The 22,168-nt window shown below is 44.3% G+C and overlaps 1 protein-coding gene across 1 annotated transcript; it reads right to left on the bottom strand.

Annotated features, from left to right (window-relative positions):
• Positions 1-1,087: 1,087 nt before the first annotated feature.
• On the bottom strand, positions 1,088-3,218 carry LOC147001377 (endogenous retrovirus group K member 24 Gag polyprotein-like). The gene has a single exon (XM_085829446.1). It carries the CDS (start codon positions 2,923-2,925, stop codon positions 1,099-1,101), a length of 1,827 nt encoding a protein of 608 aa, XP_085685572.1. The 5' UTR covers positions 2,926-3,218; the 3' UTR covers positions 1,088-1,098.
• Positions 3,219-22,168: the final 18,950 nt, after the last annotated feature.

Genomic DNA, 22,168 nt, shown 5'->3' on the forward strand with positions numbered 1-22,168 from the left:
CTTAATATCTATAATAATTAAATTCCATTTTCGCGGCAGGGCATATAACGCCGGCAAACCACGTTGCACGGGGCCAAATAACTTCATTTGTGCATTAATGGCCCTTAAATCATGAAGCAACCTCCATTTTCCAGATTTCTTTTTAATAACAAATATGGGAGTATTCCAAGGAGAGACAGACGGCTCGATGTGTCCTAAATTTAACTGTTCTTTTATTAATTGTGTTACTGCCTCTAATTTTTCAGAGGATAAAGGCCACTGAGGAACCCACACCGGGTCCTCTGTTTTCCATGGTATAGGTTGTGCTATCTCAGCGGCCCCTAGGAAAAACCCAGTCCCTGTTTTCTATAATTTTCCTTTGGTGCAATAGGCGTTATTCGTCCCTGTCCTTGTGCACCCAGTCCCTCCCCATCTCTATAACCCATCTTGGTCATGATATGCTTTGCTCTATCTGAATAGTTGCCTTCTAAGGAAACTGTCTCATTAGACAAGACAAGACTCATGTGCTGCATGATATCCCTTCCCCAGAGGTTAACCGGGAGCGGGAGCACATAGGGTACAAATTTTCCCTGCTGACCTTCGGGGGATCTCCAGGTTAAAGCAACAGAACTTATAGTGGGACAGGATTGGTATCCCAGACCTTGTAATGAATGAGATGATTCTGTGGTGGGCCAAGTTTTGGGCCACCAATGTGTGGAAATTATACTTTTGTCTGCTCCGGTATCTAGAATGCCCTCGAATTCTTTCCCATTATCTTAAGGCGGAGCTTAGGTCTGCTATTTAACGATACCACTAAGTAGGCCGAATCACTTCCGGAGGAACCCATTTTCTTCACATCCTGTCCCACAGGCTCCTCTCTGGCATTATCAGGGAGGAGCAATAGCTGGGCAATCCTGTCCCCTTTGTTAATAGAGAAGACGCCCCGAGGGCTGGAACATAGGACTTGAATCTCAGGAGAGTGTTGGTGATCCACCACTCCTGGGTGTACCACCAAGCCTTGTAAGGTGAGTGAACCTCGACCAAGAATAAGGCCCATGGTCCCCGGGGGCAAAGATAATACAGACTCCACCGGGACCGGTTGAATGTTCATTTGGGGCATTAGTAGGAAGTCGGTGGCGGCACGCAGGTCCACCCTTGAGGGTCTTCCTGGGCCTCCTCTCTGGTTGCTTCCTGGGTCCTGACAAATCGGTTCCCATATCTTTGAGGGCCCTGGGACCGGGGGCCCGGTTTCCTGTTTTTTGTTACACGAGGAAACTCCTTAGTATCATTAGCCTCCTGTGATGCAAGTAGCCTGCCATTGATATCTCTGACAGACCAACATTGATCTGCCCTATGATAACCCTTACTGCACTTGGTGCATAGGGTAAGGACCCTCCTCTCACGAGGAGGGGCCCTGCAGTCTCTTTTGAGATGGCCAGGCTTGCCACAATTATAACATGTTTTATGTCCCTTTTGTCCTGTTGCTTGCTTTTGCGATTGAAGAATTGCAGCCGCCAGGCCTGCATTAGTAAGGGGTCCCCCCAACTCACGGCAAACTCTAAGCCAATCCTGTAAGCCTTTGCTCTTTCTAGGGGCGATAGCTGCTCGGCACTCCTGTGTGGCTTGTTCAAAAATTAACTGTTCTATTAAGGGGTTTGCGGCCTCAGAGTCCCCAAAAATTCTCTCAGCCGCTTCTGTCATTCTTGCCACAAAATTGGAGAAGGGCTCTTGGGGGCCCTGAATAATTTTTGATAATTGTTGATTGGCCTCACCCTTGTTTGATAGAGCTTTCCATGCCCTAATAGCAGAATGTGCAACTTGCGCATAAGCTCCCCATGCATAGTTGTTTTGATCAGCCGCATACAGGCCCTGCCCTGTTAACAGGTCGAAGGTCCAATCGCGTTGTTCCGGGGTGAGTGCTGCCGTATTAAACCTAGCTAGATTTTGGGCTGCCTCATGCCATAGGGCTTTCCATTCCATATACTGTCCCATGGTTGGTAAAACAGCTTTGGTAATCATCTGCCAATCTGAAGGAGTGAGCGGATTTATGGCCAATCTATCTAGTTGCATCAATGTAAAGCTCCCCGTCACCCCATATTTCCTTACCGACTCCGCAAGTTCCTTAATTTGATTGTATTCTACGGGTGCATAAACCCTACCTCCTTCCCCATTATCGAAAACAGGGAAGGCTTGTGTCACTTTATGGCGGGTTTTTTCAGAAAGAAGTGAAGAAGATGCGGGTCGTGCCCCATAAGGGGGTGGGGCAGTAGGGGTAAGCTGCATGCGTTGTTGGAGTGGGGGCTGTTTTTTATTTTTATACCTTGGGATCCTTTCATCAGGGTGATACCTCTCTTCTTCATATCTAGCTGCAGTTTCCTCTAAGTCCTCTTCCTCAGAGGAGTCAAGTTCGTCGCTCGAACTTGAGCTAATTTTCAGTTCTTGAAGTTCCCTTACTGGGTAGATACTCTCCCCTTTTTTCTTATCATTAGAAGGGTGATCCAACCTTATAGGTTGATCAGGCTTCTCTCCCCCTTTTTTACCTTTTCCGGGGGGTCCCTTTTCTCTTTTCTTGGATATCCCTTTTGTATGTGCTCGAGCACCCAACCTCTCACTCCGCTCGGTTTCTGACATGCTATCTTGGACTGATTCTAACGCGTGCTGGCCTTCCTGTCTTACTGGACCGCAGGTTTCATCCTCTAGACAGTTATTAACCATCTTCCAAATGGCCTTGGTCCCAGGGCGAAGATCGTTCTCTAACAGTTTTCTATCTAGATCTTTTCCCAATTTTTTCCACGAGGCGCGGGAAAGTGATCCGGAGCAGGCGTACCATGGCGCCACACGGTCAACTTCCTTCACAAAATTTTTAAGTGTGTGGGGTGCAATCTTAATGTCCCTTTGTTTAAGAAGGTTATCAAGGGCTTGAACCACAGATTGGGACGAACCCATTGTAGATGGTGCCTGCGGTTTATCTACACCCGACTTATGTAGCACGGCAGATTTCTACTTCCTCGCGGCTTATCTACGTCCGTCTGACAGGAGATCTGACAGGAGATCAATGGCCGAAATGTCAAGGTCGCAGGGCCGCTTATCTATGTCGGACTTATCCGCAACCCTCAACAATACAACACCAGGAAGAAAAGGAAGAAGACTCCGATCACTAACACCGCTGCCTCGGGCAAACCCTCCCAAGGTGGAGACAGTTGAAGACCAAGATTAGAAAAAAATCCGACACACCTCTCCGGGCGGAGTCCACTGCAGTTCTGAATCCACCTCAACGCTGAGGGGTCTCTGGTGGTGCGAACGATGTCTCGAAGTCCCGGGTTTTCGGCACCACTTCTTGCGCGCGTCCTACTCGACCAGCAAGAACGACATGGCACACAAGTAGGATCCTTCTGCAGCCAAGCTTTAATGCATCTTGAGAGGGAGAGCATAAGCTTACACACGGATGTGAAGACTCTGAGGAACCCAGCCCTGTGCCTTATATAGAATTTTTGTCCCGCCTCTGACGTGGCGCATCCTCACAGGGCCATTTCCAAACGGACAAGATAACGTACTTAACGGATGTATGTCCTCGCGGACAGGGACTATCCAGAGACATGTGCAGTAAGCCTTTTTACTTGTTCAAACACCCAGCTCATGTGCCATCTTGTAATGGCAAATGTGGGAGCGGCTTTCCACACAGATAAATGACTTTGCACTTGCCTGTTGTAAGGATGACTTGGGAAGATGTGAGTGGAGAGGGTCTGTGATTTACAATCCATTTCCACTATAAACCAGACAAAGGGTCATACGCAATCTATTTCTGTAATAATGGAAGCTAACCAAAAATGTATCTGTTTCTCTAACCACCTCCAGATCATAAGGAAAGTAAGCCTCAGACTAAATCTGTTCTATGGCAGAGGTATTTACTCAACAGCCATTTTTTTCACAAGCAAGTTCAAAACAACTGTAGACCCAAAAGAAGTCTTGTGGTGTTTGGTACCTCGCACATACAACTTTAAGCAAAGGTTTGGTCAAGACAGAGAGGACATTCCATAAACAAAACCCAGTAAGTCTCCCTCAGCTTAAACAGCCAGAAATGGTTCAAAGTCAGAGGTGGCCAAAGGCCACATGGCCACCTGACCTCAGATGTGTCTCTTCTTTTTGCGGTTGTAGAAATTGAATGAGTGACTACAGAAAGTGGAAAACCTTGCTTGCCAAGTGTCTGGTATATTGCATGTTGAGGAAAAAAGTTTTCACTTTATAAAAAGATTTATTGGAAACTTACTTCAAAAATACTAGTTGGCAAAAAGGGGGGGGCTTTCTTTTTTTCTCTCTTTCTTTTTGAGCCTGTTTTTAGGATTATACATAGTTCAACAGAGTTCTTCCTGGCCTCCCTATAGCTTCCTTTACCCTCCTGGTGTCTTCTCTGTCATGCCCTAGACAGACATTTTCCCAGAACTAGCCAAGGCCTTCTCGGCTTCTTAAGAATAAATTCTGAAGCTCTTCATAAGGCCTGGAGAGACGGTTAAAAGCATGCACTTTACAAGCATAAGGAACTGAGTTAGACTGTCTGACACCTGTGTTGGATGCTTTGTGTGCATGACTTTGTGTGCCTGGAACCCCAGCATGGATGGGTAGAAACAGGCAGATCCCGAGTGCTCAACGACCAGACACCCTAGCCAAAATGGAAAGTTTCCAGTTCCATTTCTCAAGACAAGAAGGCAGAAAATAATAGAGAGAGACACTCAATGTCCTCTTCTGGCCCCCATATGCATGCACATTCACATATATGTGTTACACACGTATACACACAGGCACATGCACGAATGTAGAGTAATAACAACAACAAAGCAAACAGCCTTCCTATGTCCTGGGGAGCCCCCTTGGTTGACTGCCCGTCTAATCCTCTGTCTTTTCCTCTCCTTTTCTGGATGCTACAGGTGTCCTGGCCTCCTTCCTCATTGCCTAAGCGCAATCTGAACTTTCGTCTTGCCTCAGGCCCTCGCTCCAGCTGTCCCCACACTTCTTAGAATAGAAGCAGGACTTCCTCCCTCACTTCCTTCAGGTGTCTTCTCAAATGTCACCTGTTCAGGAAGGCTCCCAGGACACCGCATTGGGAGCAATGTCCCATCATTTCATTCCCTCACCCTGATTTATCTTTCTTTATAGGACCTGCTCCCATATGATATTTTATAGCCCTGTTAAATTATATAGGACCACCCCACCTCTCCTGTGGATATTTTTACCTATTATCACTGTCCTTATGATAGTGTGAGTCACAGAACATACATTTTAATTACTGGCTTTGAGAGATTTTATTTCTAATTGCATGTAGACCTGTTTGACTATGTATCGATGTTTGCACCGAGGTACCTGTGCCTGCAAAGGCCAGCAGAAGGCACTGAATGCCCTGTATCTAGAGTTATAGGTGCCTGTGAGCTCCATGGCATGGGGGCTGGGAACCAAATTTGGGTCTTCTGCAAACCAATATATTTGTACTTTACCTCTCTGCAGCCCCTCCTTTATGCTTAACCAAATAAATTAATGGCAAATAATTATATGATGTAAATAATAGCTATAATTAACTACAAGGTAAGATACACCTGTGTTACTCCTGATTCTCCTTCCATGTTGAGACCTGAGAGTTTTCTTTACCCAGAAATCAGAGGGGCAATGATGTAATCATAACTGAGAGCTCAGGTCATGTGATTCAGAGTCCAGGGCCCATATGTTCTGAGCTAGGGGCAGGTTGACCCCAAAGGGGGTTGTTATAGGCAGCAGAATTAAAAAATGTCAAGGTGTATTTTCAGGATGGAATGAAAGTTGGACACACACCACCACGTTCTATTGCCAGGTAATTCAGGCACGCAAGCGAAGGGTGAGCTCAAAGGTCCTTTTGTCTGCAGTGGAAGAGACTGGGTTAGACTCTTCAGGGTTCACCTGGCATCCTTGTCCTCAGTGGGGAGTGTGCCAAACATTTCAGTAGGAGTAGAAGTCTATGAGGGCTATGCCAGGAGCTTTCACCCTCTGCCATGTGGGTTCTACACCCACAGACATAGGACACTGTAGGGGGTATGTGAAAATGTGTAGCGGGGACATCACAGGACACTGGCACATCTAAGACCAAGAGACTTGTCCATCTGTCTGATGGCCACTTCTGCCATGAGTCTTTCCTAAGGGCCACAGTCACCGTGCCAGGCAGTGGTCTGAGCAGGGGAATATGGTGACAAGGACAGCTCTGAGACCACTCTGTTTCCCAGGCTAAGATTGGGACCAAATGTGAGACTGATACAGACGTCTGGAAGGCAAATGGTTTAGCCTTGGTGATGGACTTCGGGCTGGATGCTTAGGCAGACATGAAGGGGTCCAGTTTGTAGAACTTGACACTGGCTTAGAGATGGGAAGCAATGAAAGAGTTAACAGGGCCTCCAGGTAATGCTTTAACAGCTGGAATGACAGTGGTACCAATCACTGATGAGGAACTCGGATAAAGAATATATTCAGTAGTAAATGCTAAACTCCACCTGGAGCTCTTGAGCTTCAGGAAACAGTGAGACAGCTGTACTGAATAGATTCATGCCTGTGAGGTTAACTGTTTAGAAGCGGGGCCTCTGCAGATAACAAACTCAACACGGGATCATACTGAATTGCAGAGGTCTTCCTATAATGGCTGGTATCTCTGTAAGGACAGGAAATTTTAGGTACTGACATCACAAAGGGAAGATAGAGACAATTTGTGTTGTCACCAAGTAAAAGGAGCTACCAGGCCACATAAAGAAAATGGGAAAATTGAGGCTCCCCAGCACTGACTCTGGACTTGCCAGAAAAGGCCTTCGACATTCTAGAATCCCCTCACTCCTTTTCAGAATGGAATTGCTTTGAATCGGTTAGGCTGAACTCAGTGGAGTTATTTGTATTAGCAAGTCCATGCAGATTTGATTCATTCTATTGCATCCTATAAAATGCAAATAAGTATGGGCTTTCCCCCTGAACTCTCCCAGTTACCTTAGAAGAAACTAAAAGAAAAATATATATATTCATCTGAGTAACCCCACTGAATTCTCATGATGATACTAAAATCCTCCGTCTGGTGCCCGAAAGTAATTATGCTCCACCGGATTGACAAGATCTTCATTTTCTAATTATAGAACAGATGTTTTCCGGAAGCGGTTACCCTGACACAGGTTGTAAAAATAATCTCACCAAACTGATCTTTGATTTCGACAACAGCTGTGCGGGTCTGCCACAACAAACCCGTATTTAAATAGAAAAGCCTTGTCATTTCTCCGCATCCGAAGGTCCAAGCAGATTTCCCGGGAGTCCTGACGGTCCAGGAATCAGGCTGTCGTGGCCAGCTCTGTGGAAGGGGTTGGGCCTGAGGGACACCTCACTTTGTCAGGAGTTTCCTGGGCACAGGGCTTTTGGATCTCAGGATCTAGTTTCATCTCGCGTGCTGTCTCCTCTATAAAGGTGCTGGTGACTTTTGTCTTCCACTATTTGCTCCTTGATTCTGTTGAGCCCCCCAGAATCCCAGGGACAGCATCATTTGTTCTTACAGTTTGAATGCATCCCTAAATGTTTACATACTGGAAACGTGTGTGTGTGTGTGTGCACCTACATGAGAAAGCCAAAAGTCAAACAGTAAATTGTTCCTAAGAACTTGTCCACCTTGTTTTTTGTTTGTTTGTTTGTTTGTTTTGTTTGGTGTTTTTGTTTTGTTGTTGTTGTTGTTTGTTTTTGAGATAGGGTTTCTCTGTGTGGCCCCGGCTATCCTGGAACTCACTCTGTAGACCAGGCTGGCCTCGAACTCAGAAATCCGCCTGCCTCTGCCTCCCAAGTGCTGGGATTAAAGGCCTGCGCCACCACGCCCAGCCCACCTTGTTTTTTGAAACAGTTTCTCACTGGGACCTGATGCTCACCAATTAGACTAGACTTGCTTCCCAGAAAGCCACAAGCTTTCTCCTGTCTCTGCCTCCCCAGGAACTGGGATTACAAGTGTGCTTCATCCTGGGTGTGAGGGATGGAACTCAGGTCCTGATGCTTGCAAGGCAAGCACTTATTGACTGAGCCATGTCTCCAACTATAAGAAGGAGGAAGCAAAGGCTGAGGAAGGAGAGCCTGCCCATCCAAACTACAGAGCAAAGGGGGTTCTGTCTGAGACCGTAGTGACACCAACAGGCTGTACAGAGAGCTTCAGGGTTGCAACTGTCATAAGTGGTCAGCTGTGTTATGGTGGACTTGACAGGGATGCGGCTGCTTTCAAGTCACCTCTGCCCCCATGTAAGTGAACCCTTACTCACACTCATGTTAGTAATCCCAGTAAAAACTCGCTTATTCGCCAGGTTGAACTTTGGTGCTATTATGGGTTCCCCAGAGTATGTAGTGCGCTCTCTCTCTCTCTCTCTCTCTCTCTCTCTCTCTCTCTCTCTCTCTCTCTCTCTCTCTCTCTCTTTCTCTCTCCTGGGGGTGGGGGTTGAATCTCCCCAGGAAAAGTCTGTCACTCAATGGGAACACAGGGAACAAACACTCCAAACACTATACATGTTCCTACAGTTGTAAGATTTTTTCAAGGCAAGAAACTGGGTCCCTTGCATAAAATGTGTTATATACCTGTGGGACAGAGATGAAGAGAACATGAGGGTGGAGTCTCCTGGTGCCTTCAGTGGCTTTGCGTGAAGAGGAAGAGATTGGAGCTAGCCTCTATGCTGTGTTTCTCCACGTGAAGGAGATACCTCAGGAAAGCCCTCAGCAGAGGCTGAGCAAGTGTGGGTAGATGCAGGTATCCAATCCTAGCAACAGAAAACCAACTCGACCGTCGCATTCATAACAACTCTTAGTGGCTTCTCTATACCTAAACCAAGCAAGATGCTAGGGCTTACCAAAAGCTGGAGACTCTTCACAGCAGCCCTCAGCATCAGGGTCTTCCTACTGCCATCCATCCCACTTCCCTTCAAACTTCCTGTCTTCTTTTGGGCTTTGTTGTTGCTCTTGATAAATTCCCGAGTCCACTCAGTACTGCCTATATGTGCATGGATGTGGCCCAAACCACTGGGACATTAGCAACCTTCCAGCAGTCATGTTCCCAAAGAAGAGTGACTCTCCCATCCTCAGCAACTGGGAACTGTCAGTAGTTTTTGTCAAGAATGGAGTCTAGGGCCCCTTCCCGATCATTTGAGAATCTTGACTGGCTTCATCTCTCGTAGGTCTTGTGTAGGTAACTATAGCTGCTGTAAACTGATGTGTGCAACAGTTCTGTCATGGCCAGAAGTCAACATTTCACAGCTCTCCTCCTCATCAGTCAGCTCTCATGTTCCCACCACTCTTCTTCAGTGGTCCCTGATGTTGAATGGAGGAAATTGATGTTGGATGAGAAGAGATTATTATAGATGTTCCATCACACCTAAGTATTCACAGTTAACTTGTGCTTGGCACTTTGACCAGTAACGATACTGTACATTAACCTCTACCCACTGCAAAAAGAAGCTTCCCTGGTCCAAGTTGGGATCAGCACAAATTTTGGGTATAAACATAAGTATTTAGAAGACAGATGGACATCGCGATCATTTAACATAACACCAACAGTAAGTTCCCCACAGTTTCCCCAATCATGGGCTTTGGGCCAGGTTTACAGAATACCAGGTGTGAAATCCCTCCTGTGCAGCAGGCTTCATATCCAAGCAGGAAGTGGTTGGTTACTCCTATAACTGCCATACCACTGTTGTATCATTGGGTGCATCTTTCCAGGCAGGTTGATACTCAAGCATGCATAGTGCAGGACTAGGTAAGACCACTGAAGTCTTTTCTCTCCCAGGCAAACCTCATGGCACCTTACAGTGCTATGTAAGCTAGCCAACAAAGAGAGAGTTCTCTGTTCACCTGAGGTTTCTTTCTCTATATATTGCATCAGAGTGAGTGGTGTCTTCAGCAATACAGCCTTACATTTAATTATGGTGAGAAGTCAAGGGCAATATCAAAAGCCTGTGCCATTTTCGATGTCTCTGGGGACTCCATGACCAATAAGTCTTTGGGAGGTATCTTGTGCTTGACCCAGAGATTTTCATTTAGTAAGCCATACCTTCTTGGAGTGTCATTGTCCACCCTTGGAGGATATCTGTTCAAACTTCTTTTAAAAACATATACTACGTTTTTTTTTTAAAGACTTGTTTATTTTTGTTCGCGTGTATGTGTTTGCCTGCTTGTCTATGTGTGTATCCTGAGATGTCCTGGAGGCAGGCCAGCATAGAGCATTGGATCCTCTAGCACTGGAGTTTTAGGAAGTTGAAAGCTACTTGATGTGGGTACAAGAAAGCCATCCAGAACCTCTGCAAGAGTAACAAGTGCTCCTGACCACTTCTCCGCCAGCCGGCCCTATATTGGGTTTTCTAATTACTTTGCAAACTAGTGAGTTTCTGTAAGGCTTCTTCACGCATCCTTAGTTTAGGTTAGTCCGCCCCTTCCTACTCTCCCTTCCCTAGCACCTGTATCTCATCTTTGCTGAAGCCTTTGACCGGGAGTACTTCCTCGGTTCTTCTGTGATGCTTGTCTTCCTGCTGTCCCCTCTGACTACAGTGTGTCCTGACCACCTGTGTCTAAGAGGGCCTTGATTTGTGATCTTCTTTTGTTTGTTACTGTAAATGCTTCCTGAAGCTGTTGCCCTGTGGAACACGGTGTTCGGGTAACCTGCATTTGTGCCCATGGGCTATGGTCACTCGTGTTCAGCTCCAGAATAAACACTCTCACTCTCTTTGAGGGGAGCGCTGTTTCCACATTGACGGGCAATCATTGCCCTCTTCTACCCTTGACAGGGCTGCATACGATTCTGTAATAAGCCCTGCTTGTCTTCTAATCTACCTCCTGTGCATCTCATGTGAGTTCTTTCTACAGAGATCACAGCCCTGGGAAGCTAAGGGAAGCCAGGGCAAGATCCTAGAAATGCAATCAAAACACCTCCTCCAGGGACTTGAAAAAAAAAAAACAAACAACCCATCAGGCTCACTATTGACTGGAGCTATAAATGTTAATCCTATGGTGACATGATAAGGATCCTTTTTACCCTTATCAAAGGTTGTGTGTGTGTGTGTGTGTGTGTGTGTGTGTGTGTGTGTGCTAAGCTTCATCTACTCTTTTCCTAACTCAATAGACAAAGGCAATGAATGCAGGAAGATTGAAACTGAACTATTATACTATTTATGGCTCTATTCTCTCTCCACTTCCCACTCCCCTTTCTTCCCTCCTTTCTTCCTTTCTCCTACCCTCTCTTTCTCTGATCTCTTTGCAAGCACACACATAAACAAAGGGTAGATGAACTCACAACATCCCGCTCCTCAGCACTTTCTGAGACAGCTGTAGGCTATCCTCAAGCTTCCACTCTCCATCAGCTGTTGACAAGCAGGAAAACAATCTGACAGCTGGACAAAAGGCGGGGGCGGGGCAAAGAGACAGGCAAATCTCTCCATAAGCCAGCAGCTCAGTTAGATGTCTAAGCCGATGCCAAGCAAGTCATCGGGGTACAGTTTAGACATTTCAGCTTCTTCGTTATCTTTAGTCAACCATTATTCCCTAAGCCTCCATCTTAAGAATCAGCTTTTCCGAACTAACCACTTACAGGGCGCTAAGCTGATTGCCGAACCCCTACTGGACCACAGTCCTCTTCCAAGCCATCACTTTCCTCACTGAGAAGTACATTATGGGATTGATATTCTGGTGGTATACTATTCTGGTGTAAATTTATGGAAAGATAAATTGTCTCAAAACCTCACTATAATGTTAAACAAAATTTAGGATGCTTTCAATAGTTGAGAAGAGATGTTTACAAGATCCCAGGTGATTGAACCATATTTGAACCCTAGCACAGTTGAAGGTCCATCTCATAGCTACTTATTTTTAAGATGTGTATGTTACATACTGAGTCTGGAGCTAGATGAGAAGATGCCCATAAATGATCTTCATTCATGAATGCAAGGTAAGACAGACATGAGCGGGATTGTTGTTTGCCCACCTGGTTTCCTGACTCGCTTTGGAGAGTACAGTTAAGTGATTGGATGAATCTCAGAAGACACTTTGAACTTTGGACTTTTAACATTGTTCCGACTGCTATAGACTATGGGGACTCTGGAAGTTGGATTAAATGTACTTTTTCATTATGCTATGGCTCAATATGGCCCCCATAGACTCCTGTGTTTGAACAACCCTATGGGATCCAGAGAATGGAATGTGATGGTTTGTATATTCTTGGCAAAGGGAAACTGGCACTATTAGGAGGTGTGACCTTGTTGAAGTAGGTGTGTCACTGTGGGAATGGTCTTTAAGACCCTCGTCCTAGCTGCCTGGAAGCCTGTCTTCTCCTATTTGCATTTGGAACAACATGTAGAACTCTCAGCTCCTCCTGTACCATCCCTGCCTGAATGCTGCCAGGATCCTGCCTTGATGATAAGGGACTGAATCTCTGAACCTGTAATCCATCCCCAATTCAATGTTGTCCTTGATAGAGTTGCCTTGGTCATGCTATCTGTTCACATCAGTAAAACCCTAAGACAATGTTGGAACACTTACCTTGGCAGTAACCAGCAGCTCTCTAATTGGACTTAAGGCCCAAACAACAAGTGGAAAAGCCTGCCTGGTACTGGAAACCTTGCCAACTGCCAAGGGCTAGTAAGGCCATGGTTCCTGGAAGAGAGCCCACAAATGCCACTTTACTAAACCAGTATGATCCCTAGCTACATTCTAAATGTTTGTCCTTATACTCACAGGTAAATTCAGGTCTCACCCCTCTTCAAAGAAACTTCTCTTTGCAACAGACGGAGACCACTGCAGAAAAACACATCGGATCAAAATGGATTGTGGAACCCAGTCACAACTGATACATCTACAAAACAACTCCTACACTTAAGGCTTATGGATCATTGCAAAAGAAGGAATGGAAAGATTCTATCAGCCAGAAGACAAGACATTTGTCGTAAGATTGCATATATCTCTGTGTGTTTGTGTGTGTGTGTGTGTGTGTGTGTGTGTGTGTATATGTGTGGGTGAGAGAGAGAGAGAGAGAGAGAGAGAGGTCATATGATCTGAGAAGGGCGTGTGTGTTTCTCAACAACTAAAGAAAAAGAGGCTATAAATTTGAAAGAGATCAAGGATGGGACACATAAGAGGGTTTGGAGAGACAAAAGGAAAGGAAGAAATTATATAATTATACTCTCAAAAATAAAATTATTTTTAAAAAAGAAGTCTATTGTTTTATAAACTAGCTAAACCGTGATTTAAAAGGGGTTAGCTTGATTGTAATGACTTTCCATTGGTGCTTAAGGCTGCTCCCAGAAGTCAAGTCTTTCCAAGAAAAATCCCAGCGCCAGGTACAGGATGCCTCCCTACAAGATTTTCGTACGTACCATATCCCTCAGAGGCTTCCTTAACAACATAAACTACTGTCATCACTCTTAGATCCCAAATGGGACTAAACAGTAAGACCATTGCTTAAGACACTACACACTCTGGATATAGAACCCAAAGGAAGCAAGTAGGAACTGAACATCAAGTCTCTTCCATGATGGTTAGCGCTCACAGTTCCAGGAGGTACCACGAAGGCTGTTGAAGGAGATAAGCCACCAAGCATGACACCCAACTGTAGAGTCTGGATGCTACAACACTTCACTGCTTGCTGAGTTGTGCCCACTGGTGCAGTCACAGCATAAAAAATGTCTCCAGGTGTCTAACTACTTCCAGTTTGTGTCTTTCAAATGGGACAGACAATCTACGTACATCTGACGTAAATACCAACAAATCTAAACAGTTATCATAGTTATCAGAGCTTCTTCCCACCAGATATCTAGCCCAAACCATTGGTATTTGTTCTCTGGCAGTGGTAGAGACCACCTATCTGAGAGCAAGAGGTTGTCTCTTCTCAGGCAACGTGTCCCAGCTTAGTCATGGCTACCATCTTCCTTTGTCATCATAGGGTCTCTCTTCTGAGTGTATATGCTCTTGTACCTTCTCCTTAAAAGATAATTTTTAGGTTAAAAGCTCACCCTAATGACCACATGCAGCCATACTTACTGCCAACTGGCCTAACTCCTATGGGAGCCAGGCTCCCAGATATTGAGAGTTTTAGCCTGAACAAGTGAACCAGGGGACGCAAGGCAGCCCATAATAGTCATAAATGTTCTAACCACTCAATGTGTACTTTTTTTTTAAACATATTCATTGGTCCTTCTTTGTCTCCTTGACTTTGCAGGTAGGGATGGGTTTTTATTGTCCTGTCTTTTCTCTATTAATATGAAACTACACACATCAATCTTCAAGTGTTGTATATATACTTGTGAATTATCAAAGCACAATCCAAGTGAGGTATTGATCCTCTTTCTAGGAACAGTGAAGACCTTAAAACACTTTAACTCCATTTATCCCCATGTTTTTCTTGACCTATGTTTCAGTTCAAAATACAGTTTACTACTATTAGTTATGTGACCAATACTAATTTCTATTTATTTGCATGTTATACCAAGAAACAAAATTGTCTATTTCTTATATTTTATATGCTATCCTTATATATTATACAGGAAAGTGGATGTTAATCTTCTGATAAGGTAAGTAGAGGCAGGACTGAAATTCTAAACTCTAAAGTTCTAAGGGAAGAGACCAGGGAAATCATAAAGTTATACCCCATAATGTATGAATTCTGTCATATAAGATAACACTGTTTAGCTTCTGTGGAGTTTATTTTGTTGTGTTGGTGGAGGAAAAGGTAAAGGAACATATCAAGTGTGAAAAGACTCTATAGATGGGAAGAAGGCTCCTGGAGGACATCCAAAGACCTAAGAGGGTTAGGCAGGAAACGTAACCCCTGATTTCAGTTAGAATTCGGGAGTTGGTAAAGGTTTGTCATTCCCAACCTTAAATTGCTGGATTAAAGGGAGACCATAAAATAAGAGCAGAGGCCCAGAAACTATGCTGGTGACTGCACAGTGAGGACTCTACATATTTATGAATTCTCCCACAGTAAGTGTTCGCTAAGGCCACTGTAAATACTGTCATCGTGTTGGAGAGCTTGTGAAAACCTGTCTAGAGCTTTGTAACCTGTGAATATTCAGCCTCAATTAATGCAAATAAGCTCCATGCTCAGGGTAAGATGCCCTCTCCTTTGTCAGCTCTACAACTTGTGTCTCATTAGTGACATGATTCTGGGAGTGATATGGACAGGTACAACCTAACCCACAGTTCCTACAAGATGTGAAGACACCTTGCAAAAGGCTAGTCTTTGAGTCTGGCTGGCATATTAAAATTAGGGTGTTGAGTTTGCTAAATTGACACACTCAAAGGTACATTGAAGCCATACTTCTTGTGGCAAAGAATCTGGAGAATTCTTGCCCAGAGTTTGGGCTGCCTGCAGACCGAAAGTTCAGTTAAATGAAAGCATTTGGTTTTCTTGGGCCTTTTCCTTTATCACAAATGAGAATGAAACAGCATGGTTGGACATACTTCAAATGATGAAGCTTTCAAAATATCAACTTTATTATTAGAAGATAATATTTATATTTATTCTGGGTTGGCCAAGGGAGGCATGCTCATTACACTCACATCTCATTCTGACATGGCAACAGTCCTGCCAGCTGCTCCTGTGATTGCCATATGAAAATTTGGCAAGGTTGAATAGCTTGCAGTCAACTATACAGGGAGTGCTAGGGTCAATAATCAAATCTACCTTCTGGCTCCAACACTTAAGTCTTTGATCATGACACAGTCACACACACTAAAATGAGTTGTCCCATCTCACTAACTAAATTAATTAACCCTAGTTTTCCTTCTTCTCACTATTAACGCACCACGGGTGAACAGATGAAGAAAAGCCATTTTCAAAACTCTGATCCAGCCATGTTCTCAGATGTGTTGCCTTATCCCTGCCCTTCCAGCATGGGAGCTCTCTGGACTTCTTTGCAATAGGATGACCCAACCTGCAAAGAGGACAACGATGAGGAATTTCTCCTATGAGAATGACAGTACTATTTAAATGGGAATGGAGTCAAAGGCTGGTGGTATAGCTCAATGGGAAAGCATTTGCCTAAACTCACACGGAGTAGAAGGAGGTTGAACGGCTTGAGTCCACACAAGTTGGGTGATAGTTGTCTCACACTGACTCATACATAAAAGTGATCGATTTCACATACTGGCCTTCTGGTTCCTTCTTTCAGTGTTGTGTGGCATCCATAAACACGTGTGTGTGTGTGTGTGTGTGTGTGTGTGTGTGTGTTTGCATTGCACACTTGTATGGATAAGTGTAAAGGCCAGAAGTCAATATCATGTGTCTTCCTCAAATCTCTCCCTACCTTATATCTTGAAACAGGGTCTCTCACTGAATCTGGAGGTCACAGATTCAAGCCAGCACAGAAACACCCCAAGGCCTTCTAAATATCTAGCTCCCCTCTCTCTCTTTACAGCACTGGGATGGCACATGCCATGGGTTCTGAGGATCAAAAGGCAGATCTTCCTGAGTGTGTGACAAGCACTTTACTGACAAAGCCATCTCTCCAGTCCCCACGTCCACTTTGATAGCCATGTCTCTTGGTTCATTATAGAGTAGCAGAGCCCAAGTAAAGAAGAAAGCAGAGAATATATTCTTTTCCTGACTCTTATTTATGTCTTGGAAGCTAATGATGTCAGAGGCCAGGAAAGAGTTAACATCTCCAATAATGTATTACCTGGAAAACACCTTTAATAAGAAAGAGTAAGACCATGAAGGAGTTATAGCAAGAGGAACAAGGAAGTCTGTGGTGTCATGTTTAGGCCAACAAGGGAAGATCAAATGGGAGGGGCAGATGTCTTATCCCATGCCCATACAACAGGATTATGTTCCTAAAACTTAAAAAGAATCCGAGCACCGGAAGAAACTTCATATTATCTGAGATTAAGCTTTTCCACCTTCATTAAGCAGGAGTTAGACTGAATTTCAAAATGTCAGAAGTTGTTTTTCTTGTACACTTAAGCTCTTGGGCTAAGTGAGATTCACTCGTGTGACAATGCCCATCATTGAATGCAGAGCGACAGAGCTCCAGACTAAGACAGGATAGAAAGGAAGAGGTTAGAAACAACAAGCCAAGGGGACAGACAGGCCATGTCCCAATGCCAAGTGAGCTCAGATGAAAGAGCATTTTGTCTCTTTACAGACAGCAGGGACGTCAACAATTTCGAAAGGCTTCTGAAGGAAAGGCCCAAGATGTTCCACAAAGTTCAAAGGCGATTTACAGCCACAGGCACAGCCCTAAAGCCAAAGCTTCTCTCCAAGTGTTTGGGGGTTTGTTTCCCTGAAATGTAAGGCCATGGTTGTGCGCCCCAGGAACTGGATGCTGTGGTTCATTTTGCTCTTAGCCAACAAATAAAAGAAGAAGGGAGAGCTCCAAGGTTGGGTCCACACCGAGTCTCCTTTGAATGCCAAGTGTCTTGTTTCTTTGCTACAAGTTGGAGCCCAGCTTCATGCACACAGGCACTCAATGGATGCCTTGGAGACGGGGCAAGGGGAAGCGTAAGAGAGGTGCATCCTGCATTCATAAAAGGCTCTTGACCTTTCTTTCCAAAACCTAGGCTCAGCAGAAAGAGCTGTGCCTGGGCTCTTGTTACAAACGCTGTGTTTAGGGACCTGCCCTAGTTTGGTTTCTATGGGTGTCGTAAAATTACTCTGGCTAAAAAACAATTTGAAAGGAAAATGGCTGCATTTAGCTCACAATTCCAGGTTACAGTCTATCAGTATAGGGAACCTACAACGGTGAGATCTTGAGGCAGCTGGTCACCTCACATCAACAGACAAGAACAGAGAGAACTGCATGTATGCAGGCTACTTGTGCTCAGCTCAATTTCCCCTACTCATTTGTCTAGGGAATGGTGCCCTCTATACTGGCCTGGGTCTTCTCACATCAATTAACTTAATTAAGAGAGTACCCCAAAGACATACTCACAAGGCATCCCAGTGTAGATAACCCCTCACTGAGGTGCTCCTCCCAGGTGATTGATTTTACGTTGAATCAAGATGGCCATTAAAGGTTCAAGATGCCAAACCAGGTTCCCTGAATTAAAAAGTTTCGGGCTCACACAAGGTCCCCCATGTGATTCAGAAAGCTCAGAACCGCACGAGAAACTCTGCTCTATGGAACCAGAGTCAGGTTTCTGAATAAAGTAGGAGATTCCCTCAGTAGCCCAATGAGAACTATTCCTCCTTCAGGGAATGCTTGTAATGACTCAACAGTCAGGGAAAGAGAGCAGACGCTGGGGTTAGTTAAGCTGACTTAGATGTATTATAAAGATTTAGAGCTAAGGACTGCAGAGACAGCCCAATAAATAAAGTGCTTGCTATGCAATTATGAGGATCCGAGTTCAACACCCAGAATCTACATAAAAAATACAGATGTGAAGTGTGCACAAGGAAACAGAAAAGATCTCTGGGCTTACTAGCCACCCAGCCCAATCTAATCAGTGAGCTCAGGGACAGAAAAGGTGGGTGGCACCTGAGAAATGACCCGAGAGGTTAACTCTGCTCTCCACACAAACAAGCACACATGTATGCATACATACACAGTAAATACACACAGAGACTGGATCTTCACAGACTCACTCTGAAGCCATAAGCACTGTTGTATCTGGACCTGAATTTTTTTTCATCTGTTATATTAGGACAATGATGATGACAACCGATTAAGTTGGCAGTGTGGTTGTAAGCTTAGATGATTCAAAATGCATAAAATGTTTAGAATGGGGACAACTCTATAAGCCCTAAAGAATGTTAGCTACTGGCACTTTTCAACTAATTGATGTGTGTGTGTGCATGTGTGTACATGTATGTGTCTGTATATGTGTTTGCATGTCTGTATGTGTGTGTGTTTTTTTCTATGTGTGTGAAGGTCAGAAGATAACTCTCAGAAGTCAGTTCTCCCGTTCTACCATGGGGCTTCCAGGGATCTAATTCAGGTCATCCAACTTAGCAGCAAGCCTTTCTACCCACTGAACCATCTCTCTGTCCCTGGTTTGTGGTATTTTTTTAAAGGGGATAGTTTTAATGCTTTGTATGCCAGACAGAAATCCTGAAATCATCTTGGAGACTCCTTTCCCATCCTTCCTTCCCAGCTGAAGACCTAAGGATGATTTTAAACCCTCCTGATAGGCCTGTGCTAAGTCATAAGCCATGAAAAAAAAATACTAGGAGAAAGTGGAATAAATCAGTATTTCCCAGACTTTATCCCTTCCAGAAGCACCATGTGCATTCTTTCCTAGCCATACCAATATACAACCCTTATGTGCTATTTTTATTTAAATCAATCTACAATGAACTTGACTTTTTACAAATCACATCCTAAAGCCATAAATAACATCTATAAAGTCAAAAGTTCAATGCCACGGGTCGTAATTTTTTTCTACTGCACAGTGAAGCCATAACGGTGAGAATAAATATGTTCACACATACATAAAAAGGTTGCAAGAGCTCCAGGCCGTCTCTTGCTTCCTGGGTTAGCATTTTCTTAGCTTTCAGCCGCACTTAGAACTGGTTTTGATACCAAATCCCTCTGCCCAAGTGACTTGTGCAAAACTTTTGCTTTAGGTCCAACCTGCTTAGTCGGGGACCAGATCTGCCAAGTGACTTGCCCAGTGTACCACAGCTAGAGCTGGGCAGATGGGAGGTCAGAGAGGCAGGGGTGGGGTGTGGGGGGGTGTAATGCCTCTGTCCCTATTCCCAGCCTCTCGCTTGGTGACTTTTGTCTTCTCGTTGTTTGATGCTAATTGCCTTTTGTATCGAGTGTGATTGCTGAATTCATCAAAAAGATCTACAGATAATTACTCCTGACAACTCACAGCTTTCATTTTGCAATCTTTCCGAGTTGAGAGATGGGGTGGGGATTTTCCTCAGCCTCAGCCTGCCTGTCACAAAGCATCTTTCAAGAAATGATCTCCCATCTTCTTAACTGTTCAGAGCTACTGCAGAGCACAGTCCAGAGCAAGTTGCCCTGAGGGTCAGCCCCCAGCCCATTGCTTTTTGTTTCCCATGTCTCCCCCTCTCCATGAACGCTCACTGCTGATACGCTAGAGATCCATTTGTATGTAGTGTGTGGGAGAGAGACGGTGATGTATGTGTTTGTACTTTACCCATTTGTGTGTGTGCAGTGTGAATGCAGAAGGCAGAGGGGGCTCTGGTGTCCTCCTGGACCACTCTGCCTCACTCCCTAGAGGCAGGATCACTCCATAACTCTGGAGCTTGAATTTTCCAGCCAGGCTGGAAGCCAACAAGGCTTGGTGATCCCCCTGTTACCCCCAAAAGCCCTGGGGTTACAGGCCTGTGTGAGACCGTTGCCTACCTTGATCTGTAGGTGCCAGAATCTGAAGTCAGATCTTCAAGCACTTTTAGCCACAGAGCTGTTTTTTCAGGCCCTCTGGTGACTTAGCATACAAAGAAGAACGGATTAGCACTGTCTCCTGGGCTTTATGATGGACAGGGCAATGCCCTAGCAAGTTATCCACTCTACACTCAACTCCATTCAGACCAGCAACGAGTGCTCTCTGCTGGGAGGTCACCAGAGTCAACGCGACATCTCATGATCTTCTTAAAGAAGGGTGTGTCTGTTCCATATGTTTCCCCCAACAAAAAAGTTTTCAACTGACTCTTTTTAAACCCTGCATTCTCCAGAGAGCAATTTTGCCTGGGGACAAAAAAAAAAAAGTTCTTGAAAGCAAAAATATTTTACATATTACAGCCCCCAACCAAACAATACATGGCTCATATTTCATTTCTCTCATCAGGGAGAAATTTAATTTAATTTTAATTTATTTTATCAATTAATTAAATAATCTAAATTTCTTTTATTTTTCCTGGCAGAGGGAATAACAGAAAGGGGAAACGCTGAAAAATATTTATCTAGATGAAGGAAAACCTCAATATGTCTGTCTGCTCTTGGTCCCAGCAATTTGGTTGCTATTATCTGTCTCAGAAAGAGGCCAAGAGAGACTAAAGAGGAACAAACTGCTCACTGCATCGTCACCTCGGTAATAAAGCTAAGTAGCCATCAATCAGGGGCAGCTCAATAAAATATGGTACATCTTTTTTTGAGAAATTCACTCGTGAGGCCTCCATAATATTTTAATGACTAGAAAAGGCTGTTTGAAGAATGTCCCTTGACATTGGAAGGAAATTGCCTTCAGGACCTCTCAAAGATACTCAGAATCCTTTATTCAAAATGGTGTGTGTGTGTGTGTGTGTGTGTGTGTGTGTGTGTGTGTGTGTGGAGGGAGGTGTTGTGGAGATGGCTTTGTGGGTAAAGAACTCACTGATTGAGTGTGAGGATCTGAGTTTGAATTTCCCAACACCCGTATACAGTCAGAGGTGGTGGCACTCATCTGTGGTTCTGTTGCTTCTCCTGAGAGAGGGGATAAGAAAGAGGAGAATTCTTGGGAGCTCAAAGGCTTTATCCTGCAATACGTATCAGAAAACAAGTGGAAGGTGGGGAGTAAAATCTAAGATTGTCCTCTGACTTCCACATGGGCATCATGAGATGTGCACATGTGAACTCCCATACGTGAACACACTCTCACGCAGATACATACAAAATTTCAAATAATAATAATAATAATTAGATGATATACTAGCATAGAGATTGGGTGTGTCCTTCTTTATAAATCATCTTTAGATAACTTACTATAACTAAACTGATCTAAATGCCATGTAAATAGCTCCTATACTGTATTGTCTAGGATGTGATAACAAGAGAAGAGCCCATACACATTTAATATGGGTGTTTCTTATTCAAATTATATATTCTATCTGCAGTTAGTTGAATCTGCAGATGCAAAGCCTGTGGCTACAGAGTATGTTGATATAGAGAGAAATGTAAATAATCACACAACATACACACATGCGCACACACAAACACACACAATCGCACCCATGTTAAAATAAACCCACTCAGCTCTTTCTCCTTTTCCTTCTCCTCCTCATTCTTCTCTTTCTTCTCCTTCTCTTCCTCCTCCTCCTCCTCCTCCTCCTCTTCCTCTTCCTCTTCCTCTTCCTCTTCCTCTTCCTCTTCCTCTTCCTCTTCTTCTTCTTCTTCTTCTTCTTCTTCTTCTTCTTCTTCTTCTTCTTCTTCTTCTTCTTCTTCTCAACATTTTTTACATGACAGGCTTTCTCTGTGTAGCCTTAGAAGTCTTGGAACTCACTCTATAGGCCAGGCTGGTCTTGAACTCAGAG

The sequence above is a fragment of the Mus caroli genome, unplaced genomic scaffold, assembly GCF_978045245.1.
Source record: "Mus caroli unplaced genomic scaffold, Mus_caroli_1 scaffold_13, whole genome shotgun sequence".
Taxonomy (NCBI): Eukaryota; Metazoa; Chordata; class Mammalia; order Rodentia; family Muridae; genus Mus; species Mus caroli.